The sequence below is a fragment of the Fringilla coelebs genome, assembly GCF_963513975.1.
Source record: "Fringilla coelebs genome assembly, chromosome: 2".
Lineage (NCBI taxonomy): Eukaryota > Metazoa > Chordata > Aves > Passeriformes > Fringillidae > Fringilla > Fringilla coelebs.
The window spans coordinates 41410132-41427035 of NC_140029.1; the positions used below are offsets into that span (position 1 = coordinate 41410132).

A 16904-nucleotide genomic window follows, 5' to 3' on the forward strand; every position below is an offset into this window, starting at 1 on the left:
CTGGGGACATGAAATGAATACACAGAACATAAGAATTGTGTTTGTTTTGTGGCTGGCTTAGAGTTGGTCAGGAATCTAGGAGATCAGGGTTGTGATTAGTTGCTCAAAATTGAGTTGGAAGTCAGGTGTTAACATTAGGTCCAAAGCTATCTGACACCTTCATAAATGATCTGTATGAAGCACAGGGCTGCCTCAGCAAGCTTACTGATGATCACAGAATCACAGATCCATTAAGCTGGACCTCTGACACAATTGAGTCCAACCTATGGCTCAACACTACTTTGTCAACTAGGAGTGGAATCAAGGGCCACATCCAGTCTTTCCTTAAAGACCACCAGGGACGGTGACAACATAACTGGGAGGAGTGGCTGATCAGTGACAGATAACACTCCACAGACTTGTGCTGCCATCCAGAGGGACCTCAACAGGCTGGAGAAATGGGCTGACAGGAACCTCATGAAGTTCGAAAAACTAAGTGCAAAGTCCTGCACCCAGGGAGAAACCATCCCAGGCATCAGGATGGGCTGGGGGCCACCCCAGCTTGGGATCCTGGTGGACAGCAAGTTGAACATAAGCCAGCAATGTATCCTTGTGGCAAAGAAGATTATGATATGCTAGGATGCATTAGAATGAGTATTTACCAGCTGGTTGAAAGAGGTGATCTTTACTCTCTACTCAGAAGTGAGGCCACCCCTGGAGTCCTGCATTCAGTTCTGGGCTCCCCAGTCCAAGAGGGACATGGACATACAGGAGACACTGCAGTGAAAGGTCACAAGGATGATGAAGGGACTCTAGTTACCTTTCCTACGAGGAAAGGCTGAGAGAGCTGTTCAGCCTGAGAGGGAGAAGACCAGGCTGCTTAACCTGGAGAAGACAAGGCTCAGAGGGGTCTCATTAGTGTGTACACTGATGAAAAGAGGACAGAGCCAGGTTCTGCTCTGTAGTGCCCAGTGACAGGACCAGGAGCAATAGGAACAAGCTGAAACACAGCAGGTTCCATCCAAACACCAGGAAACACTTCTTCATTGTGGGGGGGGACTGAGCACGAGCATAGGTTGCCCAGAGAGGTTGTGGAGTCTCCATCCTTGGACATACTCAGAAGCTGCCGGGGCATGGCACTTAAGCAGCAGGGGTTGGACCAGCTGACCTCCAGAGGTCTCTTGCAACCTCAGCCATCCTGGATTTTAGAGACTGCAGAGAAATAACAACATGGCAGGGAATCATTCTGCCACAGAGATTAACAGTTCTTTGGTTACTTCAGGCACATGTCCTGTATTTTCTGTTTTCCTTGCAGTTTTCACTACTCCTTTTTATCACGGTCCCTTTGGCAGGTCATGGCTGACATGACTAGAGAGGAGTTTGGGGATCACTTGCTGAACCTTTGAGAACTGCCAATTTCAGTGATGCACCACGTCCTGAAATTAATTAGCTCCTTTATTATGTATCTCCAACTTCTCCTAAACATCGTTCTTCTGGTTTGGTTTTCGATTTCTAATAAAAGAATATGCAACATCTGGGAAGGAGCGCTGACAGCAAGCGTTTCTGACGGCGTTTGGTCCCGCTAAGCCTGACTTGACCCTGACTCGCGGCCGATTTTTCTGTCCAAAAAAAGCCGGGTGGGCACCTCGCTTGGCGCTGCACCGAGGAGATGCTTTCCATCAGCAAGGGGCGAGCACAGGCGCGAAACCGGGGCGAGCGGAGCAGAGCGCCCCGGCGGAGGCTCGGCCCAGCGGAGCGGCTCCCGGCGCTGCCCGGCACCTCTCCGGCTCCGCGGGGAAGCCGGGCCGGCAGGAGGCGTCTTGCGGCGGCCGGCAGGAGGAGGAGGAGGAGGAGGAAGAGGAGGAGGAGGAGGGCCGAGGCGGGGGTGCCGGCTTTCCCGGAAACAGCGCCGGCCGGCGGCAGAGCGGCGGTGCCTTCCAGCCGTGGAAGTCGCTCGTGGTCCTGCGCCCTCGCCGCACGCCGGGCGGGTCGGGGCGGCATGGCGGGCGGCATGGAGCCGGTGCCCCGCGAGGAGAAGCCTAACCCGCTGCAGGATGCCAACCTCTGCTCCCGGCTCTTTTTCTGGTGAGCGCCCGGGCGAGGGCAGGGGGAAGGGCAGCGCCGGAGGCACGGCGCCGGGCTGCCCGCCGGCGAGGAAGGCGCCGGGCATAGCGCCGCTGCCTTCACCTCGCGCGGCCGCTCAGGAGTGCCGAGCCCCGGCTAAAGGTGCCCGGCTCGCACTTGAGCGCGGCTCCCGGAGCGTGCGGGCGCGCCGGCTGCGGGCGGGAGGCGGCGAGCGGGGAAGGGAAGCGGCGGCTGGCGCTGCCCCGCTGCGCCGTCGGCTGCCGGCAGTGACTGTGCAGGGGCGGCTCGGGCGCGACTTGCCGCCCGCCCCCGCGGGCCCGGCTGTCTGCGCTGCTGGCCGGGGCTGCCCCGGCTCGCAGGTGGGCTGAGGTCTCCTGGGGTGAACCCGGCGGCCCGCGATAATCCCCGGCTGCGGTCTGGGCACGGCGCAGCCGGGGGCCTGCCTGTCTCGGGCAGCGCTCAGCCGGGCGGGCGGCGCCGAGCGCGGCCCCGTCGCCCCCCCCTCCGAACACGTGTTCGGTTCCCTCGGTAGCTGCGGGGAGGACGGGAGCGTGTTCTGCTTCCTGGCCCGGGTAGCCGTGCCCGGGACTGGGTGCAGGGCTGCAATACTCCCAGGCATTGTTCTGCTTCCCCGTTTGAATAACGGGTCGCGGGCAGGGATTGCTCATCCCGGCGAGGCGTGCTGGGCTCACCTTCGGCGTGAGGCTTTGCCCTGCAGCAGTGAGGTGCTTTCTGGCCCGCATGGCTGCGTGGTAACTCCCTGGTGTAAGGGATGGCTGGGCGGCATCCTGGCTGCTCTCACCCGCGCATCTGCTGCCGCCGCTCCGCAGGGGCTTGGGGTCTCCCGGAGCGAAGGCTGGAGGTGTTACCACAAACTTTACGGCTACCCGTCCAGAGTTAGAGCTTGGTCTCTTACTAGTGGGGACCTCGGCTTGGGTATATATCTGTACTCAGAGGTGGGGAATTGCAGCTCAACATTTTAGTTGCTTTGAACTGTAGTAGGAAAGCATGTACAAAGTAAAACGAGAGAACACCGAGCCTGTTCGATAGCAGATCCCATTCGGAAGAGCACTCCTAGAGAAAGCTCTCATCCTGCTTCACCTGCTGCAGCCTGAACCAGGGTGCACGTCTGGTGGAGGAGGGGGAAGGAAGGGAGGGCATGGCAGGTGAAGCTCTTTTTTTGGAAGCCTCTGAAACACAAATAAAATACTCTTTGATTCTATAAGCAGCTCTGAGCAGGTGCAGAAGTCCCCCTTTGGAAGGTAGGGGGATTTAAAAAACCCTGACAAATTTTAATGAAACATGTTTTTCAGTCAAGGATATGTCCTCAGAGGTACTATGTGCAAAAAGAAAGAAAATTAATAAGTAATAATAAAAAGGCAGCTTGTATGCTTGTGCAGAACTCCCTGTGTTCGGCATTTTGACTTTTACTTTAATGCCCGGGATGCCTATGTTGGAAACAGCTTTGTTGTGAAATCCAAGAAGAATGGGATGAACCTAAGTTGGCCATGTAGCATTCCAGGACTGCTTTTGGTCTGTTCCCTTTCCCTTGCTGGAATCTTGTGGTGTTACTGGTAGTTCTGCCAAAACCAACCCAGCTAGATGTGAAAAAGAAGCATGCAGTGCTCATAGCCAGCTTTCTGACTGCTTGTGCCATTCTTCTTTTAGGCCTTCTGTATCACTCTGCATGTATTGCAGAGAAGCAACGGCAACAGTGAAGTGCCTTAAATTTCCCGAGTTTTAGGCAGGCACCTGAAAGGCTCCTTTCACCCCAGAGGTGTTTTTAGGTTCTTACTTTGCAAAGGGAAATATAGGTGGAAGGCTGTGCTTGGGGGATGACAGGTCTGCTCAAAGTCCAGAGATCAACTGGGACTTGAGACTTCACAGTTAGATGGTGGTGTACAGCCACAGGGTTTCTGCTTTGGAAAAGGGTTTAGTGAGCATGTAAAGCTTTAGAATTTGCCCAGTGTCCTGTTTCTCAGGCTTTTATAGCAGTGTAATTCACAGCAGTGTAAATAGGCTTCTGAAGTTTCGTCTCTTACCTGTGGTGCGTGTGATCACAACTAACATCGGTATATTAGTCAACAAGCATTAGTGTTTTCTAGATGTAAATTTCAGCTGAAATGATACCTTCACTGTTCTCCACTGTTCAGCCTGGAGAAGAGGAGGCTCAAAGTTGAGTTGGGTAAAATTGAATAAGCAGTGCCTGTCAGTTTTCTGCAAGTTAATACAGTTTTGCATAAAATCCGGGAACTGTTCAAACACCCTCTCATTTAGCTATAAAACTAAGGGTAACTCTAAGAATTACTCTCCCTTTCTACAGTGAGCGTAGCATCTCTCAGCTGTGCGAGTACTGCTTCATTTTAGCTGATGTCTCACACAGGACATGGTGAGATGTTTTCATCTGGAGAGCTGGGGAAGTGCCTGAGGAAGGCCATCCTGTGAGTAGTAGCAGCCCCCTCCCTGTGGTTGTGTGCCTGCTCTGCTCTCTACATTTCAGGTATTGGCTGCTTGTTGTCAATGAGGGTAAAAATATGGCATTGGAAGCAGCCCTTTGCTGCTTGGGCAAAGGTCCTTCTTGTTTTTATTTTGTTTGTATTTGTCTTCAAAAGTTCAGTTTTGCCTTTGTGGGGAACCACCCTCCCATTTGTTGCCAGTGGTACAAAATAAAAGCCTACATGATTGCCTGTGCAAACAGGATCAAACTCATGGGAGAAAAAAAGTCATGTTTTCATTGAGTTATAAATCTCAGGTAATGAGTGTGTAGGCTGAAGAGACATTCTTCTTCCATTGTTTGAAGCTTGTCTTCTTGATTTTGGGTTGTGACTTTAGCAAGTATGAGCTTGATGAACGTTAAACACTCCAGCAGTACATTCATGGGAAAGAGGAGCATCTGGATTCTGTGTTAATATTGTTACTTTTATAATGCGTCCCTTGTGCAATGTTACAAGAATGAAAACTATTCATGACAGAAGTGTGAAGATCTGGGCAGTTGCAAAATATTGTTGTTTTCTGTGTCTTTCACTGAATTAGCTATATTAACAGAGGTTTATCAAAGCCCAAATTGGCCTTCTGGATGTTTCAGGTATTATTGTAACTCCTGACTTTCAAGAGTCACAATTTCCATGCCCACCAAACTTTTCAAAGCCCTGGCTGGTATTTAATTTATAGTTTGGAGTGCTTGTATTTCTGATTTACTTCATCTGTGTTGTTAGTTTGTTGGTTTTTTTTTTATTGCTGGCTTAGTTTGCTGGTGAGAATGAGGACTCTGAAGGATGGATAGGAGGGTTTGCTTTCTTTTTAAGGTTTGTGCAAGGAAGAGAGAATTCAGCTGTGTTTTTCATGTTTAAACAGCTATTCAGTTGTAGAAAGCTTAGGAATCGAAAAAGCCTTATAGGCCCCCATGCAGTTGAGAATAGCACTTTTTGCATCTTTTTTTTTTCTGATGTGGGTGGTGGGGATTATTAAATTAATAACTTAAGAGAGTAAGAATATTTCTCATTTCTGCCTATTAACCCATCCTTGATCTTGCATGTTCATTAAGTAGGAAGCATATCTTTATTTGCTCAGAGCACTTGTTCCCGTGAGTTACTAAATATGTTTTTTCTATCTAGCAGTTGAATTTTTATGCCTTCTGCTGTTTGGACATCAAATCCACTTCAGTGGAAAGTTGCCAAACATAGGGTATGATTAAATTTTTGAGAGACTCGATAACTTTTATGCTGTTAACAATATGAGAAGGAGGGCAAGCTGAAACACTCTGGAAAGAGTATCCAGCATTTTTTTGTGCAGAGAAGTAAAAGAAGTTAAAGTTCTTCTAGATTTCATACAAATTTTTAACATCATTTTAGCAATAACAGTAATTACTTATCTGTCACAGAGTCACCATGACTGTGACAAGTCTTTGAGTGTTTTGGAACACTGAACATTGTCATCATCCTCAGGCTAGATGCCTTTTCACATCATGACTTGACATGTGGTAATTGCCATTACAATAACAGCATTAAAATGTAGTCTGAAAACTTGCAGCAAGGCATCTACAGAGTTGTTACTCCAAGGAATAAGTCAGTGGTTTATCATTACCTGTTAGTGTCTGGCAGCACTGTTTTTACTTATTGCATGTGTACTTTGGGGAGGAGAATGACAAAACCACTAAGTCTTCTTCATCAGTCTGATGTGAAGTGCAGTGGGAGAAAAGAGTAAAAAACAATTTTTGGGTTTAAGTGTGAGTTGAATGGGGTAAGACATGTAAGTCCCAGGATTTTGAGTGAGGACTGTGCAGTATGTAGCTGCTTGTCCAACCAAATGTAGTCATGTCGCAGATTTCGCTTGTAGAAGTGTAAATAGCTACACACCTTATTTAACTTCTCCTCCTCTCTCACCCTGTGGTTTAGGATTGGAAAGGCCACTGACTGATTTCACTAGATTTCTCAGGCAGCCTAAGTATTGCCTGCTTATCTGTTCTCAAGTGTTTCTTGCCTTGCGTTGAAAGAAGTTATGGAAAGAATTCATCTTTGTTCTTGGGTATTTCAGCTGGACTCCAGTAGTGCCACCAATAAAATTGGTTTGTGTTCTTTACTTTGTCAGTGAACAGATTGGACTGTGAGGATTTTACATTTACTTAACATGAAAATATCAGGCTTTGTGACTTGCCTGGGATCTTGCTGATATTTAGTGAATTCCCGTGGTCAAGGCCTGAAATCATGTGTAATGCCATTTTATAAAGACCTCTGAGGTAGCTAAGTTCATTTATTCACCTGCTGGTGCAGGACAGTTGTGGTACTGTAAGAAACTCTGAAGAAATATGTAAGCATTTTCAGTATAGATAAACAGAAAACACATTTTCTGTACCCTGAGATGGAAATCACACTTGCTTCTCTTTTTCTCCTGGATGAAGAAAGACTGAGGATCATACATACAACTGTTTTGAAAGATAATGTCTTGTTTGTTCATTTATCAGTTATTTAATGTCCTGCTGTCAAATTTGAATCATTTGTTCTCCTGAGCTACTGCAATAATTTATAAGTTTTGTGTGTTTATTTGTGAGATGTCTGTATTATGCAAAAGGAAATACTTGAAAATTATTGTTTATGAGCTAGTAAAGTTAAAATATGTGGATAAAGAGTGCTAAATAGATTGTATGGATTACAACAAGTGTGTATAAACTGTTGAAGTGTTAGCATTTTCTATCTACTTTAAATATCTGTGCTTAGATATGCAGTTAGATGAACTGTTAAGAGTATAATGAAACACGGACTATTTGCCTTTGGAATGCTTATGTAAAGCCTGCTGTATCATTTATGAGAGAAAATGTCTTCTAATTCCTGCAAAACTTCAAAATTAAGATTGTCACGGTGTCTTCTTTTCCAAAAATAATTTCCCTATCCTGCTGCTAGAAAACTAGGCCATATATAGAGTGGAGGAGGGAGATAACCCAATTAGATTTTGGGAGTGGAAGGTTTTCCACTCCCAAAAAAAGACCAGTCATCTATTTTATGTTATTTGTTTTGTATCCCTGGCACCGTTATTACCACTTGTAATAACTGTGGGAACTCACAGGTCATTTTAATTCTCCCTATTTCCATTGCTTGTCAGAAAGGATGTTAATACAGAAATTCCCATCATTAGGTCCTTCTTTAATGAGTAACTACTGAAGTTTATTTTTATAAGTCACAGTCTTCAGACTTTTACATCAAATCTTTGGTACTTTGGTATTTTTCTCAGCCTGTGGTTGCTGGGATTGGAATTGATATTTTAATGATAGTCTTTGAAATGCCACAGGTACAGGTGATGCCACTCCTCTCTTCCCTGCTTCTCAGCTTGCAGAAAATGTTGGTTTGCAGTATGCTCCCCCCTTCTTCTTGCCATGTCTGTGCTTCTTCTTGCTGTCTGAAATACTGGGAAGTGTGCTAGATTAATAAGGTAATTCTGTACCTGGCTGATAAACAGTATGAAAACAGCCTGCAATAAATGTAGTCAGATACCAGTTGTGTTACTGTCAGCATCAGAAAGTGGGTGTTCAGCAGCTTAGCTGCTCACACTGTGCTCTGGAAAAAGCAGCAGCTTGGAAGATGAGATGGAGCTGGGTATCAAAGGTTAATACAGTTGGTATTGAAACTGGAAGCCTGAAGGGCGTTTTTGAGTTAATATGGCTTTGAAGTAATTTCATTGTATTCCTATTTTTTCCTTCTGTAAGCAATGAGAAAAGCTGCTCTTTAATCCACATTAAGCTGGGGAGGGAAGTTGCAACCAAAACACGGTTGAAAAGCATCTGAAGAAATTCCAGACTTGCTCTGTTTACTTTATTACTTGTAGACAACTGCCTTTGTAAGGGGAGGTGGGAGAAGGCAGCTTACTAATGAGAATGGATAAACATATGGAATGCAGAGGTTAAAAAAAATCACATGATGACTACAGACTGTTGCTAGGGTGTCTATGAATTCTTACAGAATAACTCTGGAGACTCGGTGTGTGTGTGTCCTTCTTTCTGAAGGACACCCAGAACATCCAGTGGTGATCCTCTGGACTGAGAGCAAGCACATAGCAGTGCTGAATTGCACTGCTGGTGTCGAGTGTCAGATCACAAAGGTGGGTAATGACCAGTACAGTGAGGCAGGCAGACTCCTGCATGCACCAGGGAGAATAAGCAATTTGTATTATTATCCAAATGGCCTGTGAGGAAACCCCATTTATTTTATCAAAAAAGCCATCACCAAAGTTGGTGATTAAAGGAAAAAAAAAAAAAGTGTTACTTTGCAGCTTAGTTGAAGTAGTGCTTCCAAGCTGCTCAAGGGAGACATAATCCTAGTGTTATGGAAGAATTTCAGTAAACAAAGACTCTCCTGTGCAACTCTTTAAAAATAACTGGACATTGAGTATAAACAGGTGATGCTTGTAATGTAATGCACAAATAAGCTTAAGAGGAATGGTGAAAATGCAGTTTGTAAACCACCTCTTAAAGGAATTAGTTGATGAGAGCATACTGAACGTGGCTTTGACTGGGTGCTGTAAAATTATCCAGAAATTAAACTTCTGCTTATTATTACAAATAAAGAAAATATTTCCCTAATCAGGCAAGCAGTTTGTGTAGTCTGATTTTTCTGACTTGTCCTGTGATAAAGCAAGAGCTCTTGTGAAACTGGTGAGAAAGAAATTTTGCACTTCTGCAGAGGAAGGTACTGTAATATACAAGTGACTGTCTATGGGGTGATTGTTGTGGGGCTGGTCAAGGCAATTGAGAATTGTGAGTGCACCCAGGGCCCTTACAGGCACATTCTTTGATCTTAGGACATTTTTTATTTGTCTCAGCTTTGTAATGTAATTGCAAATGCTTCTTGGCTGATGTTTTTTGGCAGACTTTATCCGTTAATGAAGAACTTGTAATGTATGCTTGGGTTTCTAGAAAGCTCTGCAAGCCTGCTCTGCAGTGTGAGAATGGTATTTTTTTGAGTATTTACAAGCAGGGCATGATACAATCCCAGAGGTACAGCAGGTCCCATCCTGTGTTAGTGAACCATTTGAGCTGGACACTGCTATTAGTGTCATATACATATCTGTTATGTATTTCTTCCTTGGCTGATAGGAAATTATTTTGGGATGATAGGAAATCTAATTTACAAGCTTTCTTGTTTAGGAAATTTTATTTCATGTATGAAGCAGAGTAGCATGACTAGCCTTAATGATGCTGCCTTTTGGATAGCAGAGTCTCTTTCTCTTTCATGCTGTCTTTGAATAAGGGGCTGACTTCTCTTAGGAGGGTAAGCAAACACTGCCTTAGCTTTTTCTGCAATCTTAGAAGCTTTCCAATATCTTGGTGGAGTTGCTCTCATAACAATTGGTAAAAATTGGACTTTTCCCGAGCAACCAAGTAAATTGTGGCTGGTTGACTGTGTTGTAATCTTAAAGGGTGTGTAATGTCAGGGCCCAGGAGTAGGGAAATGCAGGAAGTGAATGTTTATATTGTGGTCTTTGTGTATCTGCTGGTTCAGAAATGAATCACTTTCTTTTTTTATCAGTGCCCAAGATACTGCTGCAGAGGTGAAAAGCTTTTTGGGGTCAGAACGGTGATTTACTGTTTCGCAGCTGGCTGTCTCTGGGTTTGCACCAGGTTATAGGGTGATTTTTTAATTTATTTTTTTAATCTTTATTCCAAGTGACATCAGTATTCTGGCAGTACCAGGGACTTACTCTGGGCATGTTTCCAGACTGGTGTCTTTGATCAGCTAATCGTTTTGATAGAACAGAGGCATTCCCAGCAGAACACAAGGTACTCAGGATTCTTACAGATTCTCTCACATTTTTATGCGTAGGTCACGCTAGGAAGAATTTGGGCTAAGCTCTTTGAAAGGCATCATGTGAACCCTGTGTTCTGAAAAAGTAACTAAAATGAAGCAATATGTAGGAAAAAATTTTTTTTCAAAATTCCTAGTGAACAGGAAGGTGCCTGGGAAAATAAAGACAGTTACTAAGGAGTCCTGTTTTTATTTAAGTTGAATAGCTTCTCCAGAAAGAATCACAACGTCCTTCTGTATTTCTTACTTCCCCAGCAGTTGTTCCTCTCTTTCTTCCAATAAAATATATTGGTATTGAGCCCATCATTGGGGAGAGGAGGGGTTTGCATGACTGCCTATATATTTCCTCCATATCTTTAATTTAGGTTATTATTTTAGCTTTCTTATTAAAGAATAATGTAATTTGCACAGGTTCTGTTTTCATAACAAATGCTGTTTTTTTTTGTAAGCTGTTTTTAATACTTTTTGAAGAGATCTGTTAGCTGATCTCTGTTCTGACAAAAGACATACCACTCTAATGAGTAGTTTTTCTTTTTGGCTATGTTGGGGTTTCAGGGACGTTCTTTATGTAGGCTTTTGCTTTATTTGTCAGCCTCCTCTAGCAGCCCTGTGACAGCATTCTAATTTAACTGAGCCTTCAGGCAAGAGAAGGGCTTGGTTGGTTTTTGTGTTACAAATGTGTGACTTGAGTAACAGCGGGCTGTGTGAAATAGGTTGGTCTCAGCTCTGCTGTGAGTGCAGAGAATTCCACAGGGCATAATCTGCATGTGGCATTCAGGTGGAAACTTTTACTTTAATGACTGAATAGGAGCATGTGCTAAGTCTTCTGTCTGGGAGTAAGCCTTCCAGCATGAAGTTCAGGATGCATCAGTGAAATGGTGATGCTCAAACTCTTTTCGCTGTACTTAAGGCTTGCAGAAGACCTCATTCTTGGGATAAAAGCCCTTCAAGGACTAACCATCATTTGGAAAGAAAAATGTTTAACCTTCTTCTAAAGGTCTTTAACTATATTCTGTTAATACAGCATACTGTTAAAAGGTTTTTTACTCCTGAGGTCTTCATAGCAGTAGCTCTTGAAGATGGGTGTTTTGGGGGACACTAGTCAGAAAGTTCAACAATGGGTGATTTTTAATTTTTTTTTTGAGTTTTTTTGTACAAATTTTTTCTCTAACCTTACGGAAATGTTGGCTTGTGCTGAGTCTTTGCCATGTGTCCATTATAATAAATGAGTCACAAAATGAGTTACTACAGTTTCCTGCTTACTCTGGATTGGTTTTCCTTGCATTCTTTCATGTTAACATAGGTTGTAGTGCAATATATTACTATTTCCGGTGTTATGGTTTTAACTGATGGAAAAAAGGGAGAATCCCTCAAGTTGCCCTAGGTCTCATTGGAACTCATAGCCTTGAGACTTCTGGCCGTTTTTACCCTGCACTATCATAATCTCTCTGCTCCTTAAACCTTCTTCAAATTCACTCACGCTGTAGGTACAGTGTGGAGATGGGGGGGACAAGGGATTTACTGCACACTGTAAGAACTCCTGAGTGGAGATGGACATATCATCAGTAAGTTGTTTTGGGTGTTTAAGGACCAAGGATAAACTGGATGGCTCTTACAGTCCTGTACACTTGAGAGTGTTGTCTTTCAGTGGGTTAGTTTGCACTGGACTGCACATCTGTGGTCAGCACGTGCTGCTCTTGGCTGTAGTGTGGAATCAAATGCCATCAGGATTGAGCAATTGCCTTCGGCAGGAGCCATTATTCTTCCTGTTGCCTGCCTGTGGTTTTTTGAACAGTGTAAGTAGAGGAGTGGTGTTCTACTGAGTAAAATTATAAGCGTTGTTTTTGGTTTTTAAGACTATATATTTAGGTCTGTTTGTAAAGTGCGTTTTGTTTTCCTCTGTGTGCTCTGCTGCATGCAGAAAGTGTTATATTCAGCACTGTTGGGCCCTGAATCCATTTCTGGGGTCCCCGGTACAAGAGAGACAAGGACACACTGGAAAGAACACAGCAGAGGGTCTCAACAATGGTTAAGGGTTTGGAACATGTCTTCTGGGAGGAAAGGCTGAGGGAGCTGGAACTGTTCATTCTGGAGAGGAGAAGATACGGGGAGTATCGTCATTGTAAATAAATACTTGAGGGGAGGGTAGAAGGTGGGCAGAGCCAGGCTCTTCCCTGTGGTGTCCAGGAGTAGGATCAGAGGCAGTGGGGCCACAAACTGAGTAACAAGAGGTTCCCCTTGAACATCAGGAAACACTTCTTTGCTGTGAGGGTGATTGAGAACTGTCGTAGGCTGCTTGGAGATGCTATGAGGTCTTTGTGGAGATCTTCAAAAGCTGTCGGGACCTTGTCCTGGACAACCAGCTCCAGGTGGCCCTGCTTGAGCAGAAGGGTTTGGACCAGCTGACCTCCAGATGTCCCTTCTGACACAACCCCAGCCTTTCTGTGATTCTGTAATAAATATCCTATTTATGTTCCGTGCTAAATGTCAGAACCGGTTTTCTTTTCACCACCTTGGCAGCAGTAGCCAGTGAAATCTCACAACCATTTCCGTAGGTGGGAGGAGGATTTAGCCTTTGTATTTTCCTGAAAGGGCTGCCTCATCCTGATTCTCATGTTAGGAGAAAGAGAACTACAGCCTGTGTCTGAAAGGGGACCTGTGACTTGTTCATGGATGCATCCCAGGCTAATACTGATGTTTCAAGAGAAGGAACACTGGGTATTGACCTCAGGAGTCAGCTGAAGTCTGCAGATCTTTCCCTGCTTGTCCTAGAGCAAACAGAGGCTATTTCCTCCAGCAGGCAGAAACTATTCGAATGGCTTTGAGGTTATTTGCCTCATACCTGCTTTTCACCTGTGGTCTGCAAGAACTGAGGCCAAAGAAGACATGTTTCAGTGGAGCAGATTCCTTGTGTCCAACCAGGCAGAAGTTCTGCCGCTGGTTGGAGCAGTTGGTATTTGAGACCTTTGTGAGGACCTTTTTGTGGGGAAGTTGTTGTAGTGATTTGGGCCCTGATGCTATTTAACCATAAAGTCCCAGCAACAGACTTGTCTGACGAGTCCTTTCTGCTTGTAATTGTAGCTGTAACATTTAGGAGTTAACAGCTCACATAAACAAGTCTTCAGTACTCGCTCCAAGAGTTTGAAAAGGGCTGTTAGGCATCAAAGGTGCTACTCTAAGGATAGAGACTTAATTTTTTGAATGAGTCATGAAAACACTGTGCTAACATGCTAAGTAGTGTAGTAACAACACTATATAATCCCATTTGTTACTTGCAGTTGTGCCATGGAGCCTGGGAAAAAGGTTTTTACAACAGGGCTATCTTTGAAGAAACTCTGAGCCTCCTCTCTAGAGTTCTGCCTGCCCATCCACCCTCTCTAAAACTAGCCAACAACCTTCTTGTAAGCCAGTGTATACAAAGTTTAATTAGAACATGCCCCAGCAAGAAATGTAGAGCAAGTTGATGAGTATTCATCACCACTGTTGGGGTTGTGAATAAATAAATACCCTCACTGTAAACCACCCCAGTTTTGAAATCTCACATCTTAGGTCTTCCAGAAAATAATGCGCTTCACCTAGCACACCACACGTTCTTTTAAGAACTGTGTTGGTGAAGTTGGGGAGTAAATAAGTATCATAAACCAAGCAGCAGTTAAAGAACTTTTCCAGGCAGTTGAGATCAGACAGACAGCTTGCCTTGAGTACAAGAGTATTTTTTCCAAAACAGATCCCTGACTTCTTGATTTTGATGGTGTTAACCAGTTCAGAAAGTACTTGTAGGAAAAGCCTTAGAGCCAAAATACACGTCTCCTGGACACAAAATATCACAAATTCAGCAGGGAGACAAACTAAATAGAAAACTGCAAGTTCCCTAACTCCTTTGTTCCCGCTAAGCATGCCTGTTTTGCATGTGTCATTCCTTTTCTCTCCATCTCATGGACAACTTGGTCACTTTAGTGCTTTATGCCATACAACCCTTGCTCTGTGGAGGGCAGCTGAAACTGTTTGTAGTTCCCTGATGTGTATCAGACTGAAGGATCCAGGTGCATAAAAATCTAGTCTTGCTGTTCCCTGACAGTTGACCTGTTTGATCTAACAAAATACTGTGTACTTCAACAAATCTACAGTACTGCCATTATAATTTATCTTCAAAGTGTTCTTGTAAAATACAGAGCTTTTAACAATCTTTCCACTGAGCTGTTAGGCATTATTTTCCTTTTTTGAACCTACACACTGTGTCAGTGTGCCTCTGTTTATGTTTTCATTCATGAGTAAGGTACATAATAATCCATTGTTTTCCCATTTTTAGATTTCAGTGATTGTCTTTAAATTACTGACCTTTAATACTTGTCAAGATGTCAACTGAACAGCAGCTACTTTTCTCCTCAAAGAAATTGTTGCGAGAAATTTCTTTTAGTGTGCATTACAATTTTATTTACAGCTTTCAATATTTTAATCGTTGGGTTAAGTTCTGGTTTTTCCCTTCATATTTAAAGGAATGCTATTTTTCCTTGAGTGTAAGGAAACACTGTGAGGAAACAATTCCCTTAGGGCTAAGAAGGGTTGTTATGCTGGCTGTCTGGATGCCTGGGAGGAAGGTGTTATAGGCTTAAAGAGATCCAGGAAGTGGGAAGTACTTTCCCATTTGCAACATAAGGGTTGACTTAATTCTTAGATAAAAGTGCAGTGAAATGTGTAGATGTTGAATGATTCAGGAGGGGAAAAGAAGGGGATAAAAGAATTACTGTGTAAATAAATTGCTCTTTTTGGTCTGCTGGTCAGTTCACTAATAATTTGTATTTAACTAGGTGGTTGAATCCCTTATTTATTATCGGCCATAAACGGAGGCTTGAAGAAGATGATATGTATAAAGTGATGCCAGAAGATTCCTCAGAGAAGCTTGGAGAGGAATTGCAGTGGTAAGGAGAAAAATTGTAGAATACTTTGGGTTGGAAGGCACAGTTGTTCTCTTTTATTGTATTAATGCTGGAGAAAGTAAAAAATCTTATTTCTATTCTAAACTTAAAAGATGTTATTGTAAAATTTAACAAGGTTAAAAATGCTGAAGAATTTAGAGCAATAAGAACTAAGAAAACTTGTTTACCATAGAGGCTTTTTAGATTTTTTCAAGTTATACGTAATGGAACTGCATTAGAGAAATCCCATTATGTCATTTATAATTAATTTGACACTCTGCAGAATTGCTTGCAAAAGACAACTTTTCATCAACTGTAATGGTAGTAGTCCTTAATAAATGTCTGAGTCTGCTCAGGCCTGTGGTAAAACAGCTGTGGAAGCTTCAAATTGCTCTGTATAACAGTGGAGAAAAAAGCTTTCTATTTTATTTCTTTTTGTTTGTTTCTTTGTTTGTTTGTTTGTTTAGAGTGCAAACTGAATTAAGTGACCCTTTAAATATATGTGTATACATAAATATATGTATGTTGGAAATCTGCTACTCACTGGTAGAGTGGGCAGGATGCCTTGGACAGCTAAAAGCATGTATCTAGGAAGTGTTTTTATTTAGTTTTAAGTACTTTTTCATGGACTGTGTAGCGGTGTGTAGTGTTATGGGCTCAGGGGATCTATATTTTAGTAGGAAAATACCTTCAGATAATTACTATTTATATAAATTGTCATGAACCTTCCAACAGAGAGGATTTTTGTCTTCAAATAATCTTCTGCTAAATCTAGAGGAGAAGATGCCTCCTAGTGAAAGGTGGTTTCTGTATTAAGAAAGTGTGTCCTTGCTGTTTCTTGCCGTTACACCGAAGGCAGAGCAGATGGACTTTCCTGATGGTTTGGTTGGGATGATAGACTCCTCAAGAAGCAAAAAGAATCCAGAAACTAAAGGTTATGGCCAGGTCTGACATCATCCTGCTCTGGATAAGTTAACTGAGGAAAGAGTGTTGGTGAAAAGCTCATAGGAGTTGCTGCTTTTAATGTCTTTGTAGCTGGAGAGCTTTGCCAAATTCCATGGTTGTGTCTTCAAGCAGTTCAGGGACTTGGCTGTAGGGAAGATGGATTTTTTCCAATTATTTTTTATAGTGAAAGAACATATTTGCATGAGTCAGGAAATGGTAGAAGGAAAAAAAAAGAGTGGTTTTTAATTCTTCAGTGTTCTTGACCAAGAAGCAGAGAATATAATTCATAAATTGCTGCCTATGGAAGTTGTCTTTTCTCTTGAGCCAAGAAACCCCACAGAACCTACATAGTTTCTGTTTTCAAAGCATGTAGACAATAACTCTGTAATTCTTGTAACAAAAAAAGAGGATAAAAATAAAGAAAAAGTGTTCTTATCTGTATGCTTTGAACTTTTGTGCTTTGTTGTAAAATAATTGGCATTCATGCCTTAGACTCATTTCACCCCTCAAACTATCAAGGTCAGAGGTTTGGCAGGAAACACTTAGCCTTCAGAAGAGAGGGGGAGGTTTTTCTCTGACAGCAGTGTGTTTTAAGAAGTCTGCTTAAGTTGTGATACTTTCTTGTTAAAATTGTGCTTGCTATTGCTGTCTTTGGTTTTTATGTGGACAGATTGTGTCCTGCTTGTGG

At 43.2% G+C, this 16904-nt stretch overlaps 1 protein-coding gene across 1 annotated transcript in view; it reads left to right on the plus strand.

Moving 5' to 3' along the window:
• The first annotated feature begins 1937 nt into the window (after nt 1-1937).
• The window catches only part of ABCC4 (ATP binding cassette subfamily C member 4 (PEL blood group)), a 140005-nt gene continuing 125038 nt past the window's right edge, over nt 1938-16904 (plus strand). Inside the window, exons 1-2 of the mRNA XM_084201258.1 lie at nt 1938-2064; nt 15164-15274. Of these exons, the coding sequence (XP_084057384.1) occupies nt 1979-2064; nt 15164-15274 (197 nt within the window). The 5' untranslated portion in view covers nt 1938-1978. The remainder of the gene's footprint in view (nt 2065-15163; nt 15275-16904) is intronic.